General features: G+C 36.2%; 1 protein-coding gene and 1 long non-coding RNA gene across 11 annotated transcripts; one reads left to right on the top strand and one right to left on the bottom strand.

Annotated features, from left to right (window-relative positions):
• Positions 1-5339: 5339 nt before the first annotated feature.
• On the bottom strand, positions 5340-11833 carry LOC145037811 (uncharacterized). 10 transcript variants are annotated; one of them, XR_013678999.1, is made up of 8 exons: positions 11518-11833; positions 10962-11212; positions 9634-10393; positions 9068-9549; positions 7095-7906; positions 6243-6310; positions 5722-6114; positions 5340-5637 (listed from the first exon to the last, which is right to left on the bottom strand). It is a non-coding gene; the product is annotated as an uncharacterized LOC145037811 (long non-coding RNA). The 10 variants fall into 10 exon arrangements; XR_013679003.1 differs by having other exon boundaries at positions 5340-6114; positions 7095-7256; positions 7454-7906; XR_013679001.1 differs by having other exon boundaries at positions 5340-6114; positions 9068-9295; positions 9367-9549.
• A 206-nt stretch (positions 11834-12039) lies between these two features.
• On the top strand, positions 12040-16012 carry BAG6 (BCL-2-associated athanogene 6). The gene is made up of 3 exons (XM_078986537.1): positions 12040-12368; positions 12900-14469; positions 14577-16012. Exons 2-3 carry the CDS (start codon positions 12964-12966, stop codon positions 15942-15944), a joined length of 2874 nt encoding a protein of 957 aa, XP_078842663.1. The 5' UTR covers positions 12040-12368; positions 12900-12963; the 3' UTR covers positions 15945-16012.
• The last annotated feature ends 1570 nt before the right edge of the window (positions 16013-17582 follow it).

Here is a 17582-nt window from a genome sequence, read left to right as displayed (position 1 = left end):
AAAATATTAATTTGGTATACCTACTGTAACATCCTAAAATTACGGGCCAAAAATTTCATTTTTAATTAAGTTGAACATACAAGTTATCAATACAATAGAAACCAATCATGTCTCTGATACCACTGATGAGTTTTATACAAAAGAACATCCTATGTGCTCATACAAACCCTAATGCTTGGATCTAGGTTTCTCTATTGTACATGCAATTCATCCAAGACTCAAGAACCCTAATCTAGCATATGTATTTCGAAATTAACATGTAAGAACAGATCTAGATAATTACCTCTTGAACAATGGCTTGATTCTTCTTGTCTTGGAGCTATGAGTCACAAGTGTCACTCCTCTAATGGCTTACAAACACCACAAGAAAAAGAATGACTTATGAGAGGAGAAGGAGGCACCAAAAATGTCCAAGAAACTTCAAGGAATGTTTAGCCACATTTTTGGGTGCCCTAGGGATCTTTATATAGTGAGGCTATTAGGGTTTTGAACTAGGAAACTCTAATCTGAGTGTTTTGGCCCTAAGCAGCCCATGGACTCCCTTCAGAACACCCCTTGGACGAATTCCTTATAGGCTTCCCATAGAATTCGTCTAAACTATGTTCCAAGGTGTTCCATAGCCCAATTGTAATTATCTTATAATTACAATTTTAGTCCCTTAAGTTTAATTAATCTCTTTTAACCACAAAACTAATTCTTAATTAATTCTTGGCTAATATTAATTAAATAATATGATTTCTCCTTTAATATATTATTCATATAATATATTAATAAATCATAATTAACCTCTCTCCTCATGAATCATCCTATCAAGTTGCTTTGGTGAAGGCAACCCAAAAGGATAATGCACAACTGGGTCAAATACTTACCAAATATAGTTACGAGCTTAGACACTAATCCAACACTATCTACCAACCTAGTGAATGCTATGGCTACACCCTCCATCTCAAGACACTCTATCACTATCTGCCAACCTCATGAATGCTACGGCTACGCCCGCAGACTTACAACATGCTATCACTATCTAACTGCTAGTGAATGCTACGGGTACTCCACCCCCCAGTCTTACAACACTATCCATGCTAACTGACTGCTAGTGAATGCTATGGCTACCCCCGTAGTCTACAACGCTTTCCATACTATCTAACTTTTAGCGAATGTTACGGCTACCCTCGTAGTCTTACAACACTTTCCATACTACTTGATCGCTAGTGAATGCTATGGCTACCCCCGCAGTCTTACAACACTTTCCATACTATCTAACTGTTAGTGAATACTATGGCTACCCCCGTAGTCTTACAACACTTTCCATACCACCTGATCGCTAGTGAATGCTACGGCTACTCCCGTAGTCTTACAACACTTTCCATACTACCTGATCGCTAGTGAATGCTACGGCTACCCCCGTAGGCTTACAACACTTTCCATACTACCTGATCGCTAGTGAATGCTATAGCTACCCCCGTAGTCTTACAACACTTTCCATAATACCTGATCGCTAGTGAATGCTACGGTTACCCCCACAGTCTTACAACACTTTCCATACCGGTCGAACACGCACTCGACCAAACACACAACTGAACTTGAGTCCTAACTGGAGCGTTAACCTGGTTCCCGAAACCTGCTATCACGTGACCCCGTTGCATCAGTACAGTACCCATGCCCAGGATCGAAGCGTCACAGTAAACCACAGAATCATCCACACCCTCTGGAAGGGTGAGAATTGGTGCCTCGCATAACCGCTGTCTGAGAGTCTCGAAGGCTGCTTGCTGATCAGGCCCCCAACGAAAGGCCATTGACTTCTTGGTCAGTCACGTCAAAGAAACCACAATCTCGGAGAAGTCCCATATAAATCTTCGGTAATAACCAGCTAGACCCAGGAAACTCCGAATCTCAGTTGGAGACCTCAGAATATCCCACTGCATCACGACCTCTATCTTGGCTGGATCGATTAGAATACCCTTCTGGTTGACAAGGTGACCAAGAGATTGCACCTCGTGCAACCAGAACTCGCATTTGGAGAACTTTAAAAAAAGTATCTCCCACACTTAGATTCGACTAAGTATTCACGGTACGTGAGAATTGAAGGATTCCCAATCCTTATCGCTTTCTAATATCCCACTGATGACAACCTATGCTTACTAGCGATTAATCACCGGTTAAACCTTGAGATCGCCCATCCTCTGAATCTTGAAGAGTACTCTTGAAATCTGGTCCATTATGACACCTCAATCCATCTCCCATGCTGTCAACTGAAGGCCTTAATATTCACTCTAGCTGACGAATCCTCATTCCCACTTCCGATCTTGCAACACCACTGAACTCTAACCGAACATAGCCCATGCAAGAAATGCAATTCTCTTGAACATCCAATGACCGAATACCCATGCTTCTAACACTCGCAATTGACTCCACTATCTTCATGCTACCAGTCCTTTCCTAGAAATAGTAGTGCCTTGAACTAAAAATTTCATCCATAGACAATTGTCGACCATACCTGAACCATGATAAAACCACTGAACACTGAATTCACTAGAGAACTATCGCTCTAACCCTGACCGAATATCCTCTAAATAATACCCCGCACAGATCCCGACGAAGATCCAGAATGATAACGGTACACGCGGAACCCACTCCGCAAGATGAGTCCCTCTGTGGGTTCATCAAGGACTTTTCGGCATGTAGGATATGATCCTTAATAACCCAGCCACTAGCAGAAAACCAACCCGAGATCTGACTTATCCAAACTCACTCACAATTCCAAAGCGATACATATTCCCAACATCCATCTAGAAGCAGTAGAAGATGACATACCTGCAACATCTGGAGGACTATTGATCACCTTCAGCTGGCATGATCAACCATGCCACACCTATAGCAGCCTAAACCCTTAGAGTGACAAACTCCCTTGTGCACTTTCTCGTACGTGTTGCACTGACTCCGGCCCTGCTGGCGTTTCATCCGATGATCAGAAGTCATGGGTCTCTTCCTGGGTCCCTATACCATACGAACCTAACATGACCCTCTCTTCCAGGGTGATCCAAATCGATATTGTATCTACAAACTCTTGGAACTCATCTCCTTTAGGGTCTGACAGCCTGTCACATTCACTGGGTCACTTGCTAACACCGTTTTGTTTTCTATCGTTTGATGCCAATTGGAGATACGTAAAGTATTCTTTATGCAACTCTGAGCCAAAATATGGAAACCGGTAGGCAAGATAACACAAACAGTTTGCTGAGAGTTCAGTTCGTTTACAACCCTAGGTATGGTAGTAGAAGATGGGGTTAAAGCTTCTTTTATATATATATATATATATATATATATATATATATATATATATATATATATATATATATATATATATATATATATATATATATGAGTAAACTACACGAATGGTCCCTATGGTTTAGGATAATTTGCATGTTTGATCCATAACTTAATTTTTTAACTCGGAAGATCCCTACTATTTGTTTTTATTATATGTGTGGTCCGTATCTTACCTAAAAAAATTATTTTGTCATTTTTTTAATTTATTTAAATAAACAGATGTCCAACACCACCCCCTCAGCTTACCTTACCTATCCTATCATTTTTTTTCTATTTATATAATAGTCTTTTTAGGTAAGACAAAGACCAAACGTATAACAAAAACAAACAGTTGGGACCAAGCACACAAATTACACCAAACCATAAGGACCATTCGTGTAATTTACTCTCTCTCTCTCTCTCTCTCTCTATATATATATATATATATATATATATATATATATATATATATATATATATATATATATATGAGATGAGGTTCAATAGAAACCATAATGAATCAAGAAATCAAGGAACCAATCTTTTTTTTTTCAACTTTTAGAGTTTATTTTTTATCATATATATATATATATATATATATATATATATATATATATATATATATATATATATATATATATATATATATATATATATATATATATATATATAAATACAGAAATTCATAATTTTTTTTATCATTTTTCCAATGATATCAAATTCGATAATTTTTTTTTGTCAGATTCACAATGTAAATCTAAATTCACAGGGTGAATCCAAAAAATATATTTAAAATTTACAACGTTAAGTTATGAATTTAGATATTTTTAAGTTTTTTTTTTTTTTTTTTTTTTTTTTTAGATAAACAATAAGCTCTATAATTTGAAAAAAACACTTGATTGGTTGGAAAAACAATAATTATGATTCTCTATTTAATATATATATATATATATATATATATATATATATATATATATATATATATATCTTTACTATATTATAAAAGAAATCCTACTATTTCTAAAAATAGATTGAATATAATAATATTATTTTTTTTAAGACGTTAAAATCATTAAGCTAATAGTACAAGTAATCATCAATAAAATAATATTAAATTTTAACATACGTTTTGAATCCTTATATTTCTCAACAAATTCTATCTCATTCCCTGAATTTCGGATAATTCAAAATTTGAAACCATCAGAAAATACATATTGATTCAAATATTCCTCCTGCAGATGGCTCTTTCTTAACAGGTTTTTATTTTAATCCTTACTTGTAATTGATTTCATCATTTTTAACTTTTTGTATTTTTATCTTATAAATATATTAGGTGAAGGCTTTATTATATCAGGTTTGTTTCTAAAAAGGTTTTTACTATGTTTCTTTAATGTGTTGGCTTTGCAGGTTCAAAGAACTCAACCAAGAGGGTGAGTTAGAGCATTGTATTAGCATTAGTTTGTATAATTTGGCATCTTACTTTTGCAATAAAGAACGGTTAAACACAAGATTTGACATGATTAAGGTAGTTTGTATATTTTTCATCTTGTTTAGTCTAAAAATAAAACCTTTTTCATCATTGGTACTTATAATATCAAGTCTCATCACATGGACTTCCTGATTACGGTGATTATTGTCCTTATTATAAGGTTCTATATAGATTTTGTTCAATATTTTTAGGTTTCGAGAACCTAAATCAATATGAATCCTTGAATTACATACCATCGTTGAAAATGTTTTAATTTGTGACCAAACTTGGTTTAAAATCACAATGAACAAGTTGACACCTGAGTATTTTGGCCTTCTCAAAGGCCTATTTATCGACTTTTGAATCACAACACCTGATATTCTAAAGGTTTATTTTTATAAACTATTAATTATATAGATTAGCAATTTACTTAGTATGATATTAAATTAATAAAATTTTGATGAAGATGAAAATAAAATGCGAGTTGAATAGTATAAAATAAAAAAAAATAGTATATATGCATATTTAATCTCTGTATAAGTTTAACTTGAATGTTCTTTTTAAGAAAAATACTAAAATGGGATATTGATAGTAGTGTTAACCTCATCAAACACACATCAAACATAGGAACACTTCTTTGAACAAGACATGTATTTCCACCTTGAGGAACGACTGCCAAACATTTGGAATTACAGTACTTAAGAATTTTAGATAACTGCATGAAAACACACTAACATTATTAACTATGTGCAATTAAAACCAGCCTCCAAAATATTAGAAGAACCTCATTCACATGTTGGATAGCTGTTGCAAACTTCTAAATGGCAGCTCTCAACACTTTGTAGCAAAATGATCAACTTCAAGAGGATGAAAATTGTAAATTCATACATATCTGCAATGATGGTGCAAAATGAATATCCTTAACATGTTTTTATGATTACCTAGTAGTATCTTTATGTTCCTTGTCCCTCGATCTGAAGTTGCTTGGCATCCCCAATGTGGACTTGTGTAACACCGTAAATTTCAAAACAAATTTTTGAAAATTTTTCGTAAAACATAATTCAATTAATATTCATAAAACAACCATATTAATTATCCAACTCAAGTCACTACAAAATCCCAAGATCACAAATGTATAAACTCCGTGTGTGTGTACGGATCAAGCCGGCGTCTTCCCGCGGTCGTCACTACTACCTTAAACAATAACATCAAACACTGTAAGCACAAAGCTTAGTGAGTTCCCCAAAATACCACATATAACACATATTAGCCACTCGAGGCTATAACTCTGTGGGTCCGTGCACCCAAACTCTGTGAACCCTCAGGTTCTAACTCTGTAAACATGCACAACATAAATCACATAGAAATATTGCAGTACAACACATCACATACATAGCATACAAATACTCTATCACATAACTCTGGTTACCTACTCAAGGTTAAGTATAGTGAGAAGACTCACCTCGCGTATCTCGGTATCTCACGAATCCTGGTAATCCCTCGTGCTCGATCCTCCGAGCTCTAATCCTCCTATAACATCATATGTCTCTGATTAACACTTTATATCCCTAAGGTTGACTATCCCTAAGAAGTCAACACATGTCAACTCCGGTCAACGGTCAACGGTCAATGGTCAACTTTGACCGGACTCGGCGAGTGCGCTATGGCGACTCGGCGAGTCTAGACGTTTTCACCAACTCTCTAGGATTCCCTTCCTACACGTCGAGTACTCCCCCTGACTCAACAAGTTCTACCTGGAAGAATCGCGGGGCCACCCCGACTCAACTCGCCGAGTCTCAAGAAAAACTCGGCGAGTCCCAGTCCGACTCAGTTCACCTGTCGACCCTCTCTAACTCACCCTGACTCACTCAGTCAACCTATGACTCGACTGGACCACTCACTGAGCGAACTCAAGGCAATCTTCAAACTACTCGCCGAGTCTGTTCATCGGATTCGGCGAGTCCATGCCATGCAACCACTCCAACTTGCTTCTAAGGTCAGATCTGCTTCCACAATTTATAGATCTGGCCTTCCTAGACTGATTCATCACGTAAAGCCCCTAGCTTGGTGTCCATAACACACCCCATGGCTCATAAATAGCATTTTAACCTAAGGCATAAGGATTCCAATCCAAAACCTCCATTGATTCCCAAAAAGCTTGGGCAAAGGGACACTCTGGACCTCCAAGGGTCCAAATCTATGGTTTAAATCACTTAAGGGACCAAGTGAGCACTAGATCTAGCCACAAGAGGGTTTAACAAACCCTAAATCAAAATAAACATCAACATGGAAGAGGATAGCTCGAAATTATTACCACAATAGTGATGCTCTGGACTCCAAACTCTCAGAAAATGGCTCCACTTGCTTTCCCTTAGATGTTTCTCCCTTTCCTTGCAAAAATGACACCTCCAAGACCAATAATAGCCTCCTACTTTGCTCCAAATGCTCACACTCGATTAGGGTTTCACTCAAGGGACTGGTGAGCACAAATGACGGCCATAAGGCCCTTTAAATAGGTCCCAAACCCGAGAAATTAGGGTTTCATTACACAACGCGGACTCGTCGAGTCCAGGCGCGATCCCGCGACCAGATCCGCGATCCTACTCGGCGAGTCTGAGCTCCAACTCGCCGAGTCCCCTCTCAGAACACCAAAATCATAAACATAAAAGATACCTGGAAATCCGGCTATTACAACTTGTGATTTCACTGATTTATCCAACTCTTTGAACTTTAGTCGATTCCATGTCATGTGGTGTGAACATCCGGTATCAACATACCATACTTTATTTCTGAACTCATCAAGATTGGCGGATGTCATGAACAAAAGTTGAGTTGGCGCTTGAATTGTCTTCGAGAGGTGCCCATCTAAAAGTTTTGATAACTCCATAATTTTTTTTATCCCCAATCATGCTCTTCCTTGAAGAATTGTTGTAATGTGGGTGAAAATATGCATTTAGACAATTATAACCTTATTTGATTACATGCCTAAATGATGACATAAATCATAATTAATAACAAAAAAATGAAGACAACTTCTGATTCGCTAACTATGAGTTGTTTGACTTGTTAGAAACCAAGATTAAATTGATTTTGTAATCACCACCACCCACTTTGCTTTTTTCGAACCTAGAAAAGATAGAAACCAAATTGTCAAGCAACCATTTAAAAGTGATGTAAAATTGCCCTAATAAGCAAACACATAGATTAAGAACATAGACAACCATTAATGCAATACAAAATCAAAATGTCTTATGGTTATTAGCTATCTGGCTCGATTATCCAACATATTAAAGACATGTTTCTAGCATAATCAGTACTCATTAAAGTCTCACTTTAGAGCAAATGAAAGAGTCCTCATATTTAATCTTCTCATATTTCATCTCCACCTTTCATTAAAGGTAATGTTCATATAAGCACAACCAAATTTCTTATTTTGATCATTTTCTTCAATTGACACATCTAATGGTCAGTTTTTTACTTATCCAACATGAAAACCACCTACTATCTAAATCATCATCCCTTATCAAAGATCCGGTTCATGTTCTCTATATTTTGAAAATATCTTTACTAAGCGGATATTATCTTGTAAGAATGAGCAACAAAAGATAGAAATATTGAACCTAAAGTAGTAATTTCTCTTAGATTGAGAGTAATTCCGCCATACTCATCATCAAATCCATAAATGATTTAAGAAAACAAAAAAAATACAATGGTGAATGGTCTTCACTTGTACTTGATAAACATAAATGATCCAAAGGCTTTCCTATTTCAGTTTTCACTTTTGCCTAGTTTCTCCCCCTGTAACTTTTTTCCCATACAATTAGAGTGCACACATGCTACTTTTCTGTGTAAACTTGTTTAAAATTGATTGTCACATGTACAATGAAAAATGAACTTTTCATTGTGAATTAGTCATTCTGCCCAATTTCTAAAAAAACCCCAATTTTTTCTATAATCAAGTTTTGTCATCAAATTTTATTAGGAAATATTATTTTGTGCGAAATTCGTGAGGTCTTATATATATTGCAACTTTTTTTTTAACTAAAATGGTTGGAAAACATCCCATTGATTCTTAAAAGCAACACTTAAATTGTAAAAATCCCACTTCCTACCAAGCTACAACAAGATTATGCAAATCTGACATTACAACACAGGAAGATTTCTCTACCTTCTTTTTGGACTTTCATGAGTCTGCTATAAAAACCCATACTCATTAGTCATGTGGTTGGTTAAAACCCTTTTAAACTTTTGATATCAAATTCACAAAAATATATAAAAACGATCTACCTTTTTTGCGGGAACTTCATGATTAGATATAGAAATCAAAATCTCTCCATGCAGCAGCTCAAATTACAGAACCTTTGACCTCCATCAAAGGAAGCAGAAAACACTACCAAACATTCTGGGTTAGTATCAGTTATCCTTGGGATGAGCCATCAACTTTTCTCCAAGTATTCTTCCTTAAAAAAATCTGGATTCGCTATGATGAAACGCTTTTATTCAAGCCATTTGCATCTAATTTCATAAATCCCCGACATCAGCAAATTGAGAAAAATAGTAAATTTGGAAGTCGTGTAAAAATTCACCTTTAATTAAAAAAATCTCAACCTTGAAGATAGTTGCTTTAGATCTTGTTATGTACAAGACGGTCCTAGATTAGCTACAAAAAAAAGTTACCCGACCACTGCCTTGAAGATGTCCTCTATATACACAACCAAACCCTTCATCCCTTCAGAAGCAATCATGCTTCAAATTGTTTGTTGCACCTGCTGCACGTTGACAGAAGGTAAATGTTTAGCAGCAATCAAATCATCTGGGGAGTCTTTTTGCCTTAAAGGCACAAAAAATGGAACCTGAAGCTATCTTTGCGCCATCACCAATCTTAAGATTCCCAAATACAATCACAGAAATTGCAATCAGCACATCTTCGATCGATTACGAACTTTTGAATGGTTCACCCCTTATATGCAAGATCGGAACTTTAGTTTTAATAATTTTTTATGAATTTATATGTTATGTTTTAATTAGTAGTTTATTATTTATAATCTAGCTTCTAGTTTGACCGAAGTATAACATGACTTCTTTCATGGGTCACGTGGGTATGTAAAATGCCTTTAGTGCTATGAATAAAATAGAGTTTTTCTGGTATTTTACTCTTCTGATTGTTGCACATTTAATTAGAAAAAACCTCTCCTTCCTGTCTTCATACATTACGTGAGTTTGTTGTGTGTGTTTTAAAGGACCTATGCCTACAATGTCTTTTCCACTTCCTCTTACACCCTGTTTACAATAACCATCAAATTAAAATAATATTTGTTTGAAGATAAGTTGCATAAATAAAAATGGGTTATGTTAACGAAATGGAAAGATAAACAACAATCTTGCTACAAAACATGTGAATATATATTAATTTGTTTAGCAATAGTTCCATAGTAGTTGCAAACCAAACTTAGAAACCATCCCATCAATGTTCTAATGAACATCAATCGTCTTTGAAAAAAAGAGCTTAACGCAATTGGAGAACTCACACAATGTTACAGATGATAATTTTCAGAAACTTTCTTACCTCCTCCATGTGTAAGATTTAATCTCTTATACATATATCTTCTCGACCTACAACGATACAATTAAATAGTATTATTCAAAACAATATCATAACATTAAATTAAATGTGTAAACTAATCAATTTGATAGAACACTGCGCAAACTACAAACAGCATAGCAGAAATAAACAACATATAGATTAGCATCCAGTGGCTAGTAGCGAAGCAAATATCCAATATGATTTAATATCTTATAGATGGTGTTCTTGAAAACTCTACAAATAAATCAACGACATCTGCTATGTTATATTTTTGATTTTCAACATAACCTTTTATATTTTTTCTATGTTATTAAAAAGACCAAAAAAATAAATAAATAATGCTATCGTTTTTAGTTGTTCATTCAAAGTCATTTACTGATGATAAAATCGGAACATGCCCTTCATAAATCGCAATTAAAAATAACAATAACCCTAAACGAAAAAGAGGAATACCTTGGAACAAAATGATTAAAAAAGCAAGTGTTCCAAAAGCGTACAATTATGATTTCACAAATTAGGGCTTTTTTAGAAAAGGAAGCAGTGCTGCAAGCGGTGAGATTGGGAGTAGTGCCAACAAAGACGAAATAAAAAGAAAACCTTGAAAACCATAGCAGGAGGTGGCGACTAGAGCTCTTGATAGAGGGTGAATCGCCAAATGGGAACAGAGGTTGCAAGGCACGTTTCATTAGTGCTTCTAACAAAAACCCACTATGAAGTCTTCAGGCTAAGCATGAGGTTAGGATGACCGAAAGTCGGAAGTAAGCAGAAAGCTCTCTTCTCACCAGACTTTCTGTTGGAGGAGAGAAGTTGCCATCTCTTTTGTTAATCATAAACCATATTTGGACCAACTGATCACCGACAGAAGACAAAGTAGATCAATTATAAGTAGATTAAAGTATTAATGAAGTAATTATACATTTAGGTACTCAATTTGACCTTTGCACAAAAAAAAAAAAAACGTCTAACAGCAAGAAGATCTTCAAAATTCCATAAAATATGTGTAGTCTGACTTTATTATGGTACTCAGATTTATGTCGGTACACCATTTAAAATAGATGCATTATGTATCGTAATTTCACTGAACATCACGTGATTGAGTAAAATAAGATCACACAAAGTTTGTCATGAACTATAAAATAGAATAAAAACCTACCAACAACATGATTCAGTTATGAAGAAGTCGGGTAGGAGCAAGACAAAGAGAGAGAATAATACTATGTGAACCAGTGGAGTCAAAGGGAAAGACGGATATGGTATTTATAAGAAAAGGAGAAGGCGGTGAAATGAGAAGAGAGGTGTAGCTATAATTCGTAACTCACCCATTATAGTCCAAGAAAAGGAACATGTGTCCAACTATGATACATGTATCATGTATCCAGCTAATGACTCAGATATAAGTTTGCATGAGAAGGAACAACATCGGATTGGATTAGGAGGGTGGCTAGTCGACGTGGAATCAAACTTGCAACTTTTTCATATAGGTAATGAAAATGATATATATATATATATATATATATATATATATATATATATATATATATATATATATATATATATATATATATATATATATATATATATATATATATATATATATATATATAAAAGAAGGATAACCTAATAAAATTCTTATTTCGTTAAATTCAAAATTTTTTGGAGTAAAAGACGATTTTTATAAATTTTTCTAAAATTATGCATCCTGTAGACTTCAGTGATATACACGTGAAACGACTCGAGAAATGTCTGGAGAATTCCGTTGGTAAAGAGGCGCGAGAAAAATCTGGAAACCAGTAGGCAACGATAACGAGAGACGACAATATAAATATTGCTCCGATGGATATTAACATCTCACAGAAACGAATTGAAACAGAGCAAACTACAAGCGAGAAGCACAAGCACATTCTAGAGCTTTCATTGGGTTGGTGGATCGAGATCGAACTGATATCGGAGTTATTAGGATTTGTGGAATCGATTGGTGGAGCTTTGTTTGGATCTGCTGTTACTGTAAGTCTACTTGTCCTCTTCTTCTTAATTTCACTGTAGCGGTTTTCGTAGCTGCAAATCGAATTGTCAGATCATTATTTTACCGTATAATTGTTTTTTTAATCTCCTTTCCCAATTTCGTACTACTGTAGAAATGTTTGTTATAGTCTATTACTCTGATTTCATGGAGCATATTTTTTGCGAAAATTGTATTTTAACAGATATACTGGGATATATTGTTGTTTTTAACCTCATTTTCTGATTTTGTTTTGGAAATTGGAGGTCGTGATCGTTTTATATGGTTCTGTTTGTTTTCTATTACACTAATCTCACATTAAATGCTAATATGTTATGGACATCGATTGTGATCGTTAATTCGTTATGTAGTGGTTTTGTAAATCGTGACATAAACTTGTAGTTTTCGATTAAATACTCGTCGATTTTGGTTATGTTTTTACCAATCATCACATATATATAGTTTCATGTATGGAGTTTAATGCTTTCTTCGGAGTTTTAATTAGATCTTTGGTTTTCTTTGGTTGTTGGTTTCAGGTGTTTTTTCCTATTGTAATTTCTTCAATCTGCGAGTCATACTTTTTCATCAAATCCCGTGATAATGTATCCTACATACCCACGGACAGATTCATACCCCTATCACACTAAGCCAAGACCCATAGAGATGGATCATGGTATGAATTTACCATATTACCCCTGGCCTTATGCTAGCCACCATTCTTATCCAATCCCACAGGGTTGTCACTCATGTTGCAACCATAGCTATTTCGGTTGTCCGTACAGTTTCGCTTCCCCTTACCCTTACCCTTACCCTCACCACTCACCACCATTTCACACCCATGGATTCTACCCTCCTTTTCCCGGAGCACACCCTGCTTACACTGTTCCACCACCACATTATTCTATGGAGCAGCCAAGATACGATTATGACAAAAATACCCCTACTACTACTACTACTACTACTCATCATTGCTCTGGATGCGAGAAAAAGTCAAACATTGGACAAGAGGAGGCAGAAGTTGAAAAGAAAACATTCTTGAAGGACTCCCCTTATCCAATCATGTGGGTCCCTCCTAGCTACATGAAAACCACCGAATCAAAAAATACAAATGAGAAAGAGAATCATTCCCATGAGCCTGTTTTAAAGACTATTGAACCTTCAAAACAAGGAGGAAATGGTGAAATACCCCAAGAATCTTTCCCTTTTCCTATATTTTGGTTGCCTTCTAGGAATAATGAAGTGGGAAATAAGGACATGAAGGAGGGCAATCACAATCATGATGAAAAGACAAGGAAAAAAAATGCAAATGAGAAAGAGAATCATTCCCATAATCCTGTTTTAAAGCCTATTGAAGCATCAAAGCAAGGAGGAAATGGTGAAATACCCCAAGAATCTTTCCCTTTTCCTATATTATGGATGCCTCCTAAGAATAATGAAGTGGGAAATAAGGACATGAAGGAGGACAATCAAAATGCTGATGAAAAGACAAGGAAAAACGATGAGGCTGAGTCTGAAAAGAGTAGTAAACATGGTGTTCAAAAGGTGATTCCGGTGAAACAATTGGGGACAAAAGAGGAGAAGGCATCACAGAAGACATCAAAACTGCCTCCTGTTTGTTTAAGAATTGATCCACTTCCAAGAAAGAAGAAGAGTTCATCGCGATCACCTAGTCCTCCTGGTGATAAAGAAAGATCAAAAGTGTCAACAATGGAAGATTCAAAATCTTTTAAACAACAAACACAGTCATCAGAAGACTTGAACAACAATAGCAAGAAAGTTGAAAAAGATAGTGTCGTTGATTCTTGCAGTGGAAAAGGAGTGGAACAAGATGGATCGAGTGAAGTTGAAGCTTCAAAAGTGGAGAAAAGGAAAAGGAAAATTTTGTCTGAAGATGAAGCAGTGTTGATGATACAGTCTGTGTATCGTGGTTTTGAAGTGAGAAAATCGCAGCCGTTGATGAAATTAAGGCAAATTGCTCAAGTTGGAAAACAGGTGGTTGAGCTGAGAAATCGTATTCAGGATCTGGAGTCATCCATGGATAACAAGCAAAAATTGATCATCGGAGAGACCATAATGAGTCTTCTCCTGAAGCTAGACACCATTCAGGTACACCTTCATTTCTTCATCCTCTCAATTGTAATTTTTTTGTTGCTGGAATCATAATCCCGTTTTTTTTTTTTTTTTTTTTTTTTTTTTGATATGCGATTCATCAGGGTCTGCATCCTATCGTGAGAGATGTTAGGAAATCGGTGGCAAAAGAGCTTGTCGGTTTACAAGAGAAGCTTGATTCCTTAACATTTGTAAAATCTGAAACCCTAAGTGAAGCTACAGAATCTCAAAAAAAAGAAAATGATGGTGCTCTTGAGCCACAAGTAGAATCGCATAATGCAGAAAACACCGGCGAGCTTAATAACGATCAGATTACGACATTGGTGGAGCCGGAGCAGCCTGTAGATGATTCTATTGATCGGGAACAAGCTCATGAAGTCGAAGCTGCAGATCCTATACACGATATGAAGCTGGAGCATCTAGTCGAACACATCTCCGGCGAGCTTAACGATGACTACATTCAAGCTCACTCTGGTAGCAACGACGAAGCTATGAGGCTAGATCTTGAGAATCATGAAGTCGAAGTTACAGATTCTGTACACGATATGACGCCGGAGCAACTGGTTGACCAAATTCAGATGGCGGTGAAGACCGAGCGGCCTGTAGATGATGATGTCATCCAAGAAAAGTCTGATCAGCCACAATCGGTATCTGGAATCAGTGTTGAAACCATGGAGTCCGATCTATGTGAGCATGACGGCGACAATCATGAAGTCGAAGTACACGATATGAAGCCGGAGCAATTTGCTGAACAGATCACCGGCGAGCTTAAAAATGACCAAGTTCAGAAGGCGGTGGCGGCCGAGCGTCCTGTAGATGACGTCATCCAAGAGAACTCCGATCAGGATCAGGCACATTCGGAATCTGGTACAAGTATCGAAACCATAGAGTGTGACGGCAGTACAGAAGCTCGTGATATCAATCTGGAGCCACAGGTGGAACTGGAAGGGAAACAGAGCATGATAGAGCTCTTCGGCGAACAGCTTGAGATGGTGGAGGAGATCGAGCCGCCGGTGGAAGAAGAGAAGTCCGATCAGAGAGAAGCCCTAATTTTACAAAACGTGGATAATATGGAAGACCTAACCACCGCTACAGTGGAGGTGGAAACGGATGTAGGCACGGTGGAGACGATGGAGTTAGTTAAAGAAGATGTTGACCTGGAAGTAGCTCCAATGGTGGATGATGTTGATGGCGGCTCTAAGGAGGATGTTGGAGGAGCTCCGCCATCGACTGCCGCAGGAAGCCATGGTTCGAGTGGTGGCGGTGACACGAAGATAATGGAGGAGAACGAGAGGCTGAGGGTGTTAGTGGAGGAGCTGATGAAAGCGGGGAACGAACAAGTGAGTGTGATAAAGGAGCTCTCAGGGAGAGTGAAAGATTTGGAGAAGAAACTGTCAAAAAAGAAAAGGAAAGTCAAAAGGTCCAACAGGAGGCCACGTGGCCCCCTTGTTGAAGAAGTGTGCGCAGTGTAAAGTTACGAGTATATATGTCGTGTAAGATATGTGATTGCTACAAACGAATAAACTTTCTTTTTTCTTTATATTTGTATGTACATTCAGATGTCTAGAGTCACAAGTGATTTAGATGGCCCATATCAAAACCTCTCATGTGATATCATATAGATGTGAGCAAATCCAAACGAAGAAGCCGATTAAAACCGTCGAAACCGAAACCGAAACCGAAAAAACTGAAACTGACGGTTAGGGTTTGAATTTTTTAAAAATCGAAAATCAAGTTCGGTTTTGGCTTTTACCTAGAAACCGTCGCATCCAAACCGAGAAACCAACCCATACCCGACAAACCGTTTTAAGAATCCAATACATCCAACCTGATAAACTGACTCCTGCTTTTTGAAGTATTTAACTTTAATTTGATGTTTTTTTTTTTTTTTTTTTTTTTTTTAACTATTTAACTTGTTGCTTTATTTATGGAAAATGAGTTAAAACCCCAAACCCATGCGTTTAAACCCAGAACGCGTGAATGTATGAGTTGAACCCAAGAAACCGAAAAATCGATCAAACCAATCTTAGAATTCGAGAAACCAAACCGACCAGAAACCGATCTTATTGGGTTCTGAAAACCAGAAACCGACCATTTATGAGTTAGGTTGGGTTTGAATCCAAAACCGACCCAACCCGACCGTTGCACAACCCTAATATATATATGGGTGTCTTAAGTCATATCATATAAGGATAAATTATAGAATCTGATCTCGAATGCATATGACTTGAACTTTAAACATCCTATACAAAATCCTCAATCGTTAGGCTTTCATTATGAAAGTGCAAAAAGAAAATATAAGCTAACACTCATCACGTACCATCACAAGTAATGTTTTAAAAATCGGTTTGAATCGGCCGGTCGAACCAGTCGGACCAGAAACAAGGGGAGGGAACAGTTCAACTATCATCGGTTTTACGTCGATTTCTGAACCCAATTGAATCGGCCGGTTTTTCGAAAAATCCGATTGAACTGGTAAAAATAAACCGGTTGAATCGGTTAACCCGAATAAAAACACATAGAAAAGAACCATTTGCATAATGAATTTTGATGATTTTTTTATATCTATTTAGTTTTCTTTAAATAAAAACATATGATAAATGTTATAAAGCTTTTTGATATGTTTATATTCATCTAAAACTATATTTCGTTTCGGTGTTATATATATATATTTTTGACATATATTGATTGATGTAAAATACTAAAACTTATGGTTATGTGTTATTTTAATGTATTTAATTCATCTACAACTTATTTTTATGTGTATTTTTAATGTTTGAACTTGTAAATGTCAAATTAATGATTTATATATGTATTTATTGTACGAAAACAGGAAAAAAAATGAAAATTATAAAAACCGGTTGACCCGACGTTCGAACCAGTTGAATTGGGAACGATCACCATACTCGTTCAACTAAAAAACCAATTTTTTAAACATTAATCACAAGTCTATCTCTTAGTTGTCCTTAATTTCCATCTCTATCTGGTTTTTATGTCCTTAATTTGTTAGATGATTTCCTTTTGGTTTCTTCAAATGATGGTTGGTTAAGTAGAACATGCTATCTAATTTGGCACAAAGCACACAAATACTCAGATCGAAACTCTAAATG

The sequence above is a fragment of the Lactuca saligna genome, chromosome 3 (genome assembly GCF_052625555.1).
Source record: "Lactuca saligna cultivar CGN05327 chromosome 3, ASM5262555v1, whole genome shotgun sequence".
Lineage (NCBI taxonomy): Eukaryota > Viridiplantae > Streptophyta > Magnoliopsida > Asterales > Asteraceae > Lactuca > Lactuca saligna.
This window is presented reverse-complemented; position numbering and strand designations above follow the sequence as displayed.

Bases quoted from the DNA above. Each gene is read 5' to 3' on its own strand.
- BAG6 (XM_078986537.1), top strand. From the start codon at position 12,964: ATGTATCCTACATACCCACGGACAGATTCATACCCCTATCACACTAAG. The intron at 14,470-14,576 runs GTACACCTTCAT...GCGATTCATCAG, and splicing joins TGAAGCTAGACACCATTCAG to GGTCTGCATCCTATCGTGAG.